Source organism: Urocampus carinirostris, chromosome 11 (genome assembly GCF_059441175.1).
Source record: "Urocampus carinirostris isolate Australia breed hairy pipefish chromosome 11, RoL_Ucar_1.0, whole genome shotgun sequence".
NCBI classification, from domain to species: Eukaryota; Metazoa; Chordata; class Actinopteri; order Syngnathiformes; family Syngnathidae; genus Urocampus; species Urocampus carinirostris.
In genome coordinates, this window is record NC_142359.1 from 25,465,456 (window position 1) to 25,480,746 (window position 15,291).

General features: G+C 39.6%; 1 protein-coding gene across 1 annotated transcript; it reads left to right on the forward strand.

The window, feature by feature from the left end:
* The first annotated feature begins 4,990 nt into the window (after positions 1-4,990).
* LOC148356909 (E3 ubiquitin-protein ligase Hakai-like) lies at positions 4,991-11,497 on the forward strand. The gene is given in 7 exon segments (XM_088348202.1): positions 4,991-5,140; positions 7,632-7,802; positions 7,879-7,982; positions 8,810-8,893; positions 10,008-10,081; positions 10,154-10,637; positions 10,639-11,497. Coding segments are annotated over 7 exon segments (1,386 nt in total). The 5' UTR covers positions 4,991-5,127; the 3' UTR covers positions 11,095-11,497.
* The last annotated feature ends 3,794 nt before the right edge of the window (positions 11,498-15,291 follow it).

A 15,291-nucleotide genomic window follows, 5' to 3' on the forward strand; every position in this document is an offset into this window, starting at 1 on the left:
CATTTTCTTATTTTGTGAAAAAGAACACACCAAGGTACAAATTAGAAACAAAAAATATACTAATAATGAAGGTTTGAATAATTAATTTAAAGTTTTATATATATATATATATATATATATATATATATATATATATATTATTTGTTTTTAATTTATTTATTTAGTTATTTAGTTAGTTATTTTTTAAATATATATGCATAAAATAAAACTATAGAAAATAAACATAAACATAAACAAACAAATTAAAATATAATAATAATGATGTGTATCATAATAATAATTATAAAAATAAGTATGAATAAAAACTAAAAATATAATATGAAAATATATTCACTAAAAAATAAAAAAATAAATAATGAAAAACTAATATCTAAAAAACAAACTAAGACCTTCAAAAGTAAAATATACTGATTTATTTTTTGTCACAAAGTTCAAACTATCCTATTTAGTTTTATTTTTGTATTATAAATAATAAATCAATCAATCAAAAAAAAAAACAACGAAAAATAAAAAAATGCATCCATAAAAAAACAATAACATCATGATATATGCATATATATATATATATATATATATATATATATATATGTGTAACCGCGGTGTACGTGTCCCACCAAAGATCCACATTCACGCTGGACTGGATGATGAGGTTTTTATTATTACATTTTCTACAAATGGATGAGTCACAACATTAGCTTTTTCTGCTGGGTCTGATCTCTTTGATCTCTTTGTAGTTCTCTCTGGTAAGACTAACAACAAAGCATATCAAAGAGCTTTCTTTTCACTTTACAGAAAATACATTTTAGAATATCACAATACATTTTTACATCTTTACATTTTAACAAGATACTTTTAACAAGAGATCGTATAGTGGATTTTTACGTTTACAATGAATTCAACATGTTTTTCTTTAGTCTGAATTTTAACCAACATCATCCTTTTTAATGTATATGAGAAAATAGGAATAAAAACAATGATGCGAATAAAAATGGGTACAATTTACCTGCAAATGGATGAGTCACAACATTAGCTTTTTCTGCTGGGTCTGATCTCTTTGATCTTTACAAGGGGAATTAATATTTAGTAAAACAGAAACAAAACGAAAATAAACCTAAACAGCTTGACAATATCAAACACATTACTATGCATGGTGAGAGATTTGTCAGTTGGGGTTATAATGTTTAAAATTAACTTCTTTTGTGGAGCATCAAAAGATATGTCTTACCTTTGTAGTTCTCTCTGGTAAGACTAAAAACAAACCCCGCCTCCTGGTCACATGTTAGAGGCCAAAACCAGACCCCACCCCATACCAGCAGATGGCACTGTTGGACTCAGCATTGCAGGACATTTACCAAAAACTATACACATATTTCAGCAGGAATTTCAATAAAACAAAAGTTATTATTACACCCGTTACATATATATATATATATATATATATATATATATATATATATATATATATATATATATATATATATATATATATATATATATATATATATATATATATATATATATAAAATATACAAATTATAAACTCATGATTTATATTAATAAAGTCAGAACAATGATTAGTTTCTTTTTGAGCCGAAATCTTGGAATATAAGCATATATCTATCAGAATATTGTGTTAAAAATGTACTAATGTGCATCAACCCAGTCTGGGATGGAAATCAGCACAGAAAAAAATGATTTGGCCATCCCCAAGATACCACCACAAACATCCCCATTAACCACAGATAACTCAAACCTGTCACCAAAACTAAATATCTTGGAGCTGTCATATCAAAAGAAGGGTCGGAACCAGAAACCACGGCCAGCATACCTTAAATCACACTTGCCAGACTTAAATCCATGTGGAGGGACAAGAAGAATATAGCATTAAAATCAAAGATCAGAATTATGCAAGCGCTGGTTACTTCCATCTCTCTTAGTCTATGCCTACAAGACATGGACTCTCAATAAAAAAGGGGGAAAATAAATCCAGCCCATGGAAGTGCGATGCTACATGAAACTTCTAGGCATCAGCTACTTAGCACATGTGACAAACGAAACAGTACGCAACACCGTCAGAGGGCACAGTGGACCCTACAAAGAACTGTTGTTAACTGTGCGTTAACAGTGGTATGGTCCGGTCACAGGCTAATCAGGACTGGGCAAAATTAATCTCCAGGAGGAGGAGGAGAGGAAGACTGAAAATGAACAGAGACAACATCATGAAGGAAAACAACAGGGTCAACTTTTCCATGACCCAAGAACAGGACAAGATCAGTCAATAGTGGAGATAGCTTTCCAGATTGCGTCTTCGTCTGTGCCCCGACCACAGATATATAGACAGACGAAGTAAATGTGGGCGGAGTGAAAAAAAATCAAAAAGTGAATGCAGGCTCACTGTGCGGCCTATGGATGCACTCAACGCCATACTGTAGAGTCCCGGAAAGCTGGAAAATGCTTACATTGTCATAACTGCCCTATTTGGAACACCTGTGGCGGCTTGATTGGCACCAATAGCCTGGACAAGCTGATTGGTGGCCACACCCTTCTTAAGCCCCCGACTTCAGTTCAAACTTTGTCAGATCGTTGCGAGCTGTTGTGTTTCACTCAGTGAGCGTTCCCGTCCGACTACGTCCCTGTTAAAACCTGCTTTCTGCCTGATTCCCGTTTTCGACCCGTTTCTGAACCAGACTACCCCTGTTCTGTCTGCCGCCTGCCTACGACCACTATCACGAACTTTACATTGCCTCTGATCTCCAGCCCTGGTCAAACGACTTGCCATTCCCGCCTGTCTTCTTCCGACACGGAAGTGTCACTCCCGCCTTGCTTGTTCCCGCTCTCCGCCAGCCTTAGGATCAAGCAATCAAGCAAGCCTTACTCTCACTCTCTTTCAATAAAATCTGAGAAACACATGCAATTGAGTCCTGTGTCCGTTCTGGTCTGTGGCATACATAGGTAAAAATTAATTTGGGTCCATTTTTTTCATTATTTAATCTTGTTGCTTCAGTAGTTCCAGGACCTCTTGGTGGCTTACATTGTTTCAATGTTTTTAAAAATAAGGCTGCACCACATTGTCGGACACTCTTCCCTTGATTTACAATGGATTTCTAGAAAATTTTTATAGTTTTACCCCTTTATGTGGTAAGTGACGATAGTGTATATTGTCACTTCAGTAGATATGAAAAATAGATGAACAATTTCCTTTAACTTTGAGTTTTTTTCTTGTTTCCAATATTTTTACACATAGAGGATTTGTTTTTAGCTTAGACTGGTGATTGACTATTTCTAGTTATATGTTTTTGGGTATGTGTGTGTAACAAAAATAAAACATTGTTTAAAAAAGGTTACACAAGTTTTTTTTAAATTTTAGAATATCTTCTTAACACTGATTGTGAATTGTCAATCGTTTTGTCAATAACTTCCATATAAAGTATAGAAATGTCAATGCCGTTTTAGTAAACTGTATCTATGATTTGATTTAATAAATTCTTGGGGTTTTTTTTTATCTAAAAAAAAAATCCACTTTTTCTGTTTTTATATTTTCTAATAGGTTTACCATATTAATAACATGTGTTGAAGTTCACAAAAAAAATTACCCCAATTAAAAAAAGGTTGTAAAATGAGCAGGTTATAATTCATTTTCAATGTCCCATACCTGTCAATCTGTACGGTTTTGCCGTACCAAGTACGTTTATTATGTGTTTTAAGTTGTGTACAACGTACGGGAAAATCTGTACTGAAAAACGCAAATATGTCAGTTATGGGTATCATCTGGTATACACCCACTACCACGAAATGACAAATCAATCAAGTCAAACAAGTTCGCCGCGGAAGCCTCTATCTCAGTATCGTTTTTTTCGTTGCAAACGAAGCGAACGGTTTGATGTAGTGAAAGGACGTCCGTCTCTTTTTAGAGAACCGTTTTTTTTCGGCTCAACTCATTTAAGAGAGCCAGCTTTCAAACGGCTCACTTGCTTTGATGTATTATATTACGAATTATTATGTTGATAAAGAAGTTAAGAAAAAAAAGGAAGTATAAAATTAGAAACTGAAAAAAAACAGGTTTGTGGATATCCCTTTAATCAGTATATTAAATTTTACAATAGAACAATAATTTTATGCAGAAAATGAATTGATAATTTGAATAAGAAAATGTATTGTTCTACTTAACTATATTTGCATGTATTTTTCCTTCTACAGCGAACGTCGAAACTACTTAGTTTTTGATTTTTTTTTTTTTTAATAATAAACCTCGTTCATGTCGAGCAACTCAGGATCTCACAACAAAATATTATCCATCCGAACATTATCTGCAGCGCTTATCCTCAGTAGGGTCACGGGGGTGCTGGAGCCCATCTCAGCTGTCTTCGGGCAGTGGTCAGGGGACACCCTGAACTGGTTGCCAGCCAGTCGCAGGGCACACAGGGACAGACCGGCCGATTAACCTGCATGCATGTTTTTGTAATGTGGAAACAATGTGTTAATTAACAATATACATGATTCAACGAAACACATGTACAATATAACATGTTGAACTACATAAATAAATACGTTTGAAAAAATATGGTGTAAGATTATTTTGTGTTTTGAAAGGGTAAATACGACAGTTTGTAAGGGCATGGAGCAGTGGAGGTTGTCAGGTATGATGTCCATACATTGCCCTAACGGAAACATTGACCTGACCAATATGGCCACCAAGTAGGCACGCCAGTTAGAGGGCTGCTACAGCGTGCTGACATATCTAGTGTTCTGTAGATGTCTGTGGCCCCAACGTCTAATGCGGTTATGTGATCCCTTAACCGTGAATATATTTGTATTGTTTTACTAGTTATGATAGTTGAAATCCCACCCTCCTCTCTCTCTCTCTCTCTCTCTCTCTCTCTCTCTCTCTCTCTCTCTCTCTCTCTCTCTCTCTCTCTCTCTCTCTCTCTCTCTCTCTCTCTCTCTCTCTCTCTCTCTCTCTCTCTCTCTCAATCTCTCTCTCTCTCTCTCTCTCTCAATCTCTCTCTCTCTCTCTCTCTCTTTCTCTCTCTATGTCTCTCGCTCTCTCTCTCTCCCTCTCTCGCTCTTGCGCTCTCTCGCTCTCCATAACTGTAAGCCCACAATGCATTGCGTCGACGCACTCGGATCATGGACCAAAGCGGTAAATTGTTATTTTCTCACTCCTGCGTTGCTATTTTAGCGATATCCATCATCTGAAATATAACTATAAACAAATTTAATAACAATGATTTTATTCATACAAGCCAGAAATGGAGCAATAACCACGCAAATGCGCATTGTTTTTCTTTTTTATATTCCGGACGTCATGTCTGCGGTTAGCATGGGCCAGGTTAGCATCGGCTAGCCCTTCGCTAAAAGTTGACCTAGAAATTCACATTTAATGGGGGGGGGGGCGGTTCAAATCAAGAGTTGAATGTAATTAAGGAATTAGTTGATATGGTGAAGTGAGTGGTTATATTTTTCAGCGATAGAAGTGGTAAGTTCATTGCGATGCTAAGCTATCTAGCGTTGACGCTAACGGGCTTGGGTTGTGTTTAGAATAGGGGTCCTCAACGTGTTGCCCGCGGGTGCCAGGTAAACCTCTTACAATACCTGAGTAGCCTGCAGACAGATTCTGAATATGGCGCACCAGTGACCGGTCAAGGTGATTTTCCAGGAAATTTGATTTCTAAATGGCATGTTTTTGTGGCTGTTTGAAATGCATATCAACCTGTTTCCCCCTTGTGTCAATCAGTAATTAAAAATATCCTCCGCTTTAAAAAATATTAGGGCATGTCATATAATTATCAGATCTCAGGATTATTTTATATATTTCTGTTTTTTATTGTTGTTGGTAACGGTAATAAAATAATGTTTTTAATTTACAGCCAGGTATTGTTTTAATTAAAATTAATCTTTTGTCTTATAACGTTTTTTCCTTTTAATTCTTTGTAAAAATGCAAAACTGTCATAGGTGACAGCTTCCTTTTATATAATTGCTATAAAACAATCAAAGCCATCAACATAAAAATATACACTTTAAAAAACGAAATAGAAAACGTACTTTAAAAAATATACAATTAAAAACTGCTGTGTGTTTTGATGAGTGAATGGAAATTGGACTTATTATTAATATATATATATATATATATATATAGTCTTTGTCAGTAGTCCGATCAATTAACTTCAATCAAGACCGAGCCTGAAGCAAACTTGTAATTTCATATTTATTTGTGAGGACTTGGAAGGAGTCTTTTGTAACAAAATCGTATTCAAACAAATATGTATTAACATTTGTGTAGTATAATTTTGTGTCTGGAGAGGTTACCTTAACCAACAGTTTTTTGTTTTGCGTTTGCTGGAAAATTTTGAGTTTGTCCGACATCTTAATGGGTTGAAAATTGGGCCAGAAATCACAGCAGCAGTACGTTCTTAAGAATCTAGTGCGGCATTTTCAGAGGAGGTAGAGGGCAAACGACGGTTGGAAAATTTTGACACCTTAACAATCCTAACCTAAAATCTCAATCCAAGACGTACCCAAAGTAAATAGAATGTTGTTGTTAAACCATTTGGAAAATCTGGGCGGTTTTGGTCCCTTTTGAAAGGTAACACTCAGAAGTTTTCGATGCAAGTGTTACAGATTCAGATTCAGATCTACTTTATTGTCATTCTAGTACACGTGTATACAGAACGAAATGTCGATGCATCTGACCCCCACAGTTTCCTTGAATGTACAGATATAAATAAAGTTGTATTGTATTATGGCTACGTATAGTATTTTACCATAGTGCCGATAGTGCAAGAAGAGTAGCTAACCAGATGTGCAAAATGGGCAGTCAGGTTAACAAGTCAGGTACACAGTAACATTAACACTGTAACAATAACGCTGTAATTACAATAGTGCAGAGAGCAATGTGCAAGGAGTGGCAAGCTATAAAAAAATAAACTGCCAGTAGTGCAAAAAGTCAGATTAGCAGCCGTTTAGATTTAAGTTAACTATATGTTAGATTGACCATTTAACAGTCTAATGGCCAGGGGGACTAGACTATTGCGGAGCCTGGTGGTCCTGCACCGCACACTGCAGTACCTCTTCCCAGAGGCTAGCAGAGTGAACAGTCCATGATGGGGGTGAGAGGGGTCCCCGGTAATGTTCTTAGCATGGGATAGGCAGCGCTTCTGGCCAATGACACTGATCTAAGTTGTAACACACTGAATTAAGTGTTTTTTTTTTTTTTAATTCTCTCCAGATTTTTTATTTTTTTTGCAATCACATGCCTGCAAATGAGTGTAACATTAGCATCTTGGCTAGAAAACGGATGGCACAATAGCACAAAGCCTTACCTAGTCCCAGGTCAAAGTTGATCAGAATCTGAAAAACTAAACATTAGTATTTTACACATTTTACTAAGGGTATGTCTAGGCATTTAAAAAAGTGGCCATTTGGAGACTCCAAGAGAACCATATCTTTGCTTTTCATTGTAATGGGTTTAAAAAAAAAGAGAGAAGCCTGGTCCAAACATAACGGTTGACATTTTAGGTCTGGCTTGGGCTTATGATCCTACTTCTCGGTGTGAACGCAACCTTGACGTGTATGCTTAAACGTGCATTAACGGAGTAAAAATGGCCGCCTTTCTGTTTTTTTTGACCCCCAGACAACGACCTCCAGGGAAGCGACGGCTCCGGCAGTTTGGGCGGTCCGGACGTCCGGCGCCGCATCCCCATCAAGCTCATCTCCAAGCAGCCCCTGAGGACCAAAGCGCCGCCCCGCCTACAAAGGCCCGCCAACAGGCCACCCTTGAAAAGCGACGGTGCCGAAAAAGAAGGTGGGCTTGGTGTCCTGCGCATTTTTATACCGGCCAGCTGTGAAGGTCCTGTTTTGATTGGGTTCTGTCCTTGCAGATAACTTTGGCTTCAAGAAAGAGAACTTTGACTTTGGGGGGAAGTCAGGAGACGTCTTTGCTGCCCAGAGGAGATACCCGCAGCCGCTCTTTTGGGACTACAAGGTAAATGTTGACCGATATGTACTCTCGTGTTTATGCGACGCCTACATGCTTTTGGCATATAAGGAGATGTGTGGGGCGATGGACAGTGGGAGGGGAAGATGCGGGTTGATTTTGATGACGGAGAGAGAAATGTGAGATATCAGAGGGATGTAAGTGGGAGAGGAACGAGGGTAGAGAAATAGAGGGGATGTAGGAAAAAGCAACATATTTGAGGAGAAAGGGAAGAAGTAAAAGAGGGAAAGAGGAGAGAATGTTTAGAGGGGAGGATAGACAGGGAAGACAGGGAGGGCTAGACTAGAGGGGAAATGGAGGAGAGAGGGACTGAGAAAAGAGAATGCGAGGAGCGATACGAAGAGGAATATAGTTGGGAGGATTTATTGGGAGACAGGGAAGAGAAAGGGTAGAGGAAGAAATGAGGGAGAAAGAGGAATGGAAGTAGAGAGTGGGAAGGAGGGAAGATAGATAGGGAAGGGCGGAGAGAGAGACAGAGATGTAAGCACAAGGCAAAAGTTGTAACTGGAAAACATGTGGTCTCACATGCATACACAGGAGAAGAACATTTGAGTTTGATGCACACACTGTGCAATTGAATTGAATACTTCCTGGTTCGACCTGAAAAAGTAGCTGATTGGATGAATGAAATTCTTTTGTTATGCTATGTCATTGCAAAATATTCAATTTAAATGCGTCTGTCGAACTATAGATTAAAGGACCGAGAATGCATTTTGCACTTAACTTTCCAGGCATTTCTGCCTTTGTGTTAAACCTTTTTTTTCATAACTTTTTGGAGTGTGTTAATGAATTATGTCGTTCCCCCATGGCATCAGCTGAATCTGATCGGCGAGAGGGATGAAGTCCCTGTTCACTTCTGCGACAAATGTGGCCTTCCCATCCAACTTTACGGACGGATGGTACGTGCACATTTTCAAATTTGCATACTGCTGGAATCCGTAGCATGTTTTTCTTCTCCCTTTAGCATCACATCAAGTCTTAGGCGGAACAAATTCCATTTTTATACAAGATTGTATGTTCTAAAAATATATACAAAAAACATCTTTGTCTTGAAGAAGGTAATTCCCTTTAAGCATCTAATTTGCCTTTAGCACTCAAAACAAAGCTCATTTTGCGATTGTATCTTCAAGGTGTCCCAAAAAAGGTATACAAACTGACTCCAATTAACCATTAGGCTTTTTTTTCCATTTCAGATTTGGTTTTATTGTAAAAATGGAGGATGATGGACTTATGCAAAGAAATTGTTCTAAAAACATTCTAGAAATTTGAAAATTAATTGCAAAAACATGTTGGGGCTTCCGTATGTAGATCTCTTTGCACATCAGTTTTATTTTCACTGTATACTTTTCTTGCTACCTATTCATTATAAAGCAACCCGACAATGAGAGTTCAACCAATGGCAGATCAGCTTATTCACAATGCCGTGACGCGAGCCAATACCAGACCAGTGTCTTGTAATACGTCATCTAATAGTTGACAAGCATCTTAGAGATGGCATGCGTGCGACTATTTTTGTTGATGTGGTTTAGTGGGGAACGGTGTAGAGGAGACGGAAAAACGCCTTATTCCATACCGTAAAGCTCAAGCGTCAAACTCATTTTCATTGAGGGCCACATGAGCGTAATGGCTGCCTTAAAAGTGCCTGCTGTCACCGATACATTTAACTAAATGGAATCAAATGTTACCGCGAATAAATGTAACTTCTCCTGAATGTATAATACCTTTGAATGTACTGTATTACTCATTCAAGTCACGGGTGTCCAACGCGGTGCCCGCGGGCAACAAGTGACCCCCAAGAACTCCAGAATGGCTCGCGCACACGTTCTGAAAAGAGTTCACCGATGATGGGTCACAAAAGGATGCGGGGAAGGCGATGAGTTTTGACACATGTGTTTTAAATTCGAAAAACAGTTAGGTGGGGGTCTATTTTTTTCCATTTTAGAGGAATCCAGGGAGCATGGAATTACAATCAATTGTTTTTTGCCAGGTTGAAGACGTTTTATCTCTCCACAGATCCCCTGCAAACATGTCTTCTGCTACGAATGTGCACTACTGCATGAGAAGAAAGGCGAGAAAATGTGCCCCGGGTGAGAAAGGAGGGTGAGGAACGAGTCACGGGATCGCATTTGTGCTCAATTCGTGTTTTTGTGCCCGCTCAGGCTGACCATGTTCAGCTGCACGGATGCCGTTCAACGCATCGAGCAGTGCGGGCGGGGCTCGCTGTACATGTGCAGCGTGGTGTCAGGGTGCAAGCGCACCTACCTGTCTCAGCGGGACCTTCAGGCCCACGTCAACCACCGCCACTTGAGGGCGCCCAAGTCGGGGCGGCATGAGTCTGCGCACCTCCCCCCGGTCAATGACGTCCCCGAGCGGTTCCGGGTGCCCCCGCCCCACCTTCCCAAGAACCACGTGCACCAGGTGCACCACGATCCCTACGGACCGCCCCCGCCACCAGGTCCTCACGACGGGCCCCCTGAAACCTACCGCATCGCCACGGTGACCACGCGCAAACACAGCAACCTGATCACTGTCCCCATCCAAGACGACTCGACGGGGCCTGGGCAACCCCCCCACCACCGTCCCGGGGATTACCCCAACCAGCCGCCGGTGGTGTCACACCCCCACCACATGATGGCGCCGCCGCCCCCCACAGCAGCATTTTGGCCCACCGCCCCCACCCCCACCCATCAACCACCCCATGGGGCACCCACCCCCGCAAGGCTCTGGGACGCCCCACCTGGTGTACAACCAGGCCCCGCCGCCCCCCATGCCCTCCGGCCCCCCGCCCATTACACCGCCCCCCGGGCACATCCTCAACCAGATGCCGCCCTACATGAACCACCCGCCCCCGGGACCCCCGCCCCAACACAGCGGCCCCCCGGTCAATGCCCCCCCTCCTCACCATTACAACCCCAACAACATGCAGCAGTTCCCCGAAGACCAGGGCACCCTCAGCCCGCCTTTCAACCAACCAGGCGGGCTCAGTCCCGGGATGTGGCCCGCGCCCAGAGGACCTCCTCCTCCGCGGATGCAGGGACCCCCGCCCGGGCCCGGCCCCCACCATCCCGACCAGGGCCGATATCGACCTTATTATCAGTAAACTATGATTTTGCTGGAAATGTCATTTTGTAAATATGTGAAACTGGAGACTTTTGTGTCATATCTGTGTAGAATAGATCACTGTTCTTTGAAAAAACAAACTTTTTGAATCATTAATTATCTACATGCAGCTTTCAGTCAGACTTCTTTCCATAATTTTAACACATTATTTCAAATTGAACATTTTTTTTTTAGTTTCTCAGCTTTGTTTTTTAATCACAACGAACTTCACATAAAGTTTTACGGTGAAATCAAAAAGCTTTACGTTCGGACAGTGACTTAGTGTGCAAAGATGGATGCAATTTGACTGTTGTGGAATTGAAATAAATTCAATTATCGCCTAGATGGATCCAATCACTTTTTCACTGACCCCCGAATAAACCCCCTCCACGGGAAAACGACAATTGCTTTGTTTTCATTGAAAGGAGTGTCTATTCTAATTCCAATAATACCTTACCACAACAATGGGAAGAAATTCACAGTGGAGGGCAATATTGGGTTAAAAAATTTGGGCAAGGGGCCCGGGCCCTGGGTTGTCATTCCAATGTTTCTCATTTGCATCAATTTATACATATACATGCAGTCGTTAACATTTTGTATTTTTACTTGTGCTTTTTAATTCATCAAATTGGTTTTAAAACCAAAGCCCAAGTGTGTAATATTTGACCACTAGATGGCACTGTGTTGTCAGGTACGAGCGAGAGCCAGCGCGGCAGCATGATGCCAAACGAACATGGCGGCAAAGTGCGGATTATACTGTAAAAGAAATATAACATTGGTATTATGTATTTTGGCCTAGTATTCAAATCAATTTTGTTTTTTTTAGCTTAATGAAAGCTTTTTGTACCACTGGGAGGCACTACATATTATATACTGTCGCTTAAATTGTAATATCACCCCGAGTCAAAAAAGTAGGCGTCTCATTTGAACCTAATCTGACCATCCACTTACACGTTGAATATAACTAGAACATCTTATTTCCATTAAAACTAAATTACATAAATTCGCCCTATGCTGTCTCAGTCGGATGCGGGGATTAGAATTCATGCATTTGTTACCTCCCGTCTCGATTGGAATGCACTACTCTCCGGTCTCCCAAAGTCCAAAATCAAGATCCTTCAGCTGGTACAAAATTCTGCAGCAAGGCTTTTGACTAAGACAAGAAAGTGATCACATTACTCAGATTTTAGCTAACCTGCATTGGCTCCCTGTTAGCTTGAGATGTGATTTTAAGGTTCTGTTGGTATTATACAAAATCATGCATGGACTTGCTCCCTAGCATCTTTCAGATTTAATTTCTTCCTATATTCCGGTCCGGAGCCTTCGCTCTGAAAACGCTGGTCCACTAGTGATCCCAAGAGCCAAGAAGAGATCTGCAGGTGTTGTGGAACGCTCTTCCCCCTGAGATTCAATCTGCAACTTCAGTGGAACTGTTTAAATCTATGCTTAAAACACACTTGTATTCTATAGCATATGAATGACCTATATTTCCCTTGACGTTATCTGTATAGTTGCATCTTGGTCATCCTGGATGAGGGATTTCTTCATGTGCGGTCCCTTCTTAAGGTTTCTTCGTTTTCCTCATGCTGAGGTTTTGAGTTTTTCCTTTCCTGCATGTAGGGATTGGTGTAATAATAGTTTATTTGCAATAGTCTGTACAGCCCTTTGAGATTTCATGTGATTAAAGGGATAACAAAAGACCAATTCAATTGGGCACAGTACGTGTAGTGTCATGCAGATAAGTTTCAAAATATTCCATGCGCTAAGATCTCAAAAAATTAAAGTTGTTTGACTTCATATTCTCTAGAGCTGTGATGTCACCAAATGACAACAGGGTTGTAAGGGAAATTATGGTCTAAGTGCCTTTTATACAATGTAACGGGTGTAATAATAACTTGTTTTTTTGAAATTCCTGCTGAAATATGTGTATAGTTTTTGGTAAGTGTCCTGCAATGATGAGTCCACCAGTGCCACCTGCTGGTATGGGGTAGGGTTTGTCTTGGCTTTTGACATGTGACCGGAAGGTGGGATTTTGTGCTCCACAAAAGAAGTTAATTTTAAACATGACCACAGCTGACAAATCTCTCAACATGCACAGTAATGTGATTGATGTTGTCAAGCTGTTTGGATTTATTTTCGTTTTGTTTCTGTTGTGCTAAAATGTTAATTCCCCTTATAGAGATCAAAGCCAGCAGAGAAGCTAATGTTGTGACTCATTTATTCTGCAGGTAAATTGCATCCGTTTTTATACTCATTATTGTTATTATTTCTATTTTCTCTCTCTCTCTCTCTCTCTCTCTCTCTCTCTCTCTCTCTCTCTCTCTCTCTCTCTCTCTCTCTCTCTCTCTCTCTCTCTCTCTCTCTCTCTCTCTCTCTCTCTCTCTCTCTCTCTCTCTCTCTCTCTATATATATATATAAAGGATGATGTTGGTTAAAATTCAGACTAAAGAAAATGTTGAATTCATTGTAAACGTCTGAACCAATTAGAAACCTTATCGTGTCCTCCAATCAGAATCCACAAGACAGTATACAAAAGAGGCGCACAGTTCAGTCTGCGGAAGAATTTCATTTCAATTTACAACAACGCAGTTTTGCCTTGTTTCTATGTGCTTGCTTTTCTTTAATAAAAGATTTTGATTGTAACATGAAAGTTTCCTAAATCATCCAGACATCGTTTTCAACCTGACAAGGGTAAAACAACGGTGCGTCTCGTTGAAAAACGGACGGCAATTGTAGTAATCGGCGAAAGCTTAGTGCTCATTTTCCCTTGAAGTAATTGGAATTTTACTTACAATGTTGCTGGGGGACGTCTGTTTTATCTGAGTTGCCTGCTTTGATCATCAAAACCTGTGTGGCGTCGGTTTACCTGCCGTGGGGTGCAGGATGTGTTCCTTTTTTGCCTTCACTTCCTTTTAGATATGGGATTGTGACTTTTCCTTTTTTGTTTTTTCCCGCGTGTCTTGCAATTAATAGAATATTTTCCAGATAGCTCCCTGTTAGCATGCGGGATCCCGAAGATTTCCAGTTTTATTTAGTCTAGCTGGCATGCTTATCGTGCTCATTGTTTTTTTTTTCCCGGATGAGTTTGTGTTTTTTGCCTTGGCAGTTTTCTTGTTGTTGGCTCCCGGTTATCCTGGCTGCCCACTGCATGCTTTTGGTCGACCAGCCCCCTGTTTTTCCGTTGCTTGGTTCCGGTTAGCCTTTTTTTTAGCAGCCAGCTGGTTCAGCCAGTTAGCTTTCTGTTATTCTTGCCCTGTTTGTCCCATTTTGGCTGCTTGCCATTTGCTGTACCATTGCTTCACCCACCTGCGACACAACGCCTTGGCATTCTCCACAAAAACTAAGGCGTAAAACACTTCGACAAATTAACATCCAAACCAATATGGTGACTGGCTTGCTTTGGTGCTGGTGTTCACGTGACGTCACAGCTCAGGTTGTCACAGACGAGACTGACTGTTTTCCAAATGCATTGTCTCGAAAATAATTGGAATATACCGATGAAATATACTGTATATGATATTATGCCAATAACATGTCTTATTTTCTCTTATTTTGGATGTTTTTGAATTTGGGTATCCCTTTGAGGACTATACAAATAAACATGAGTTGACCTTAAAGCAAAATAACACATGTCCTTGTTTTACGAAATCGGGTTAATTGTATTTCTGTAGATGTGTGTAGTATATCTGTAGTTGTATTAGTGTTTTTGTAGTATTTCTGTTGTTTTATTTATAGGTAGTTTTGTAGTAGTATTTCTGTAGTAATTCTTCATTAAACTATTACAGTAGTGCTTTTGTAGTATTTCTGTTGATGTATTTGTGTAGTAGTATTTTTTCAATATTTTTACTGATGCGTTTTGTAAGTATTTCTGTCGTTATTTTCTTTTCATAATTAAAGCATAATTAATACATTAGTTCTTTGTTTTTGAGCACTAAATTTGATATCTAGTTTTGCCGAATTTTTGTAGAGGACACAAACAATGGGACACAGCTGACACCATAATAACATTAATAGTACTTTATATACTATTTTACATATTTTTATCAGTTTCCTTGGACGGGCTGCAAGCTTTTCCAGCTCCGCGAGCGCTATTTCGCTGAAATTCAGTTGAATATACAAACAAATTATTTTATGACACAACATTTAAATATGTATTTTCAATCTGTTACAGTAATTGGTCCAAAAATGATGGAACAAA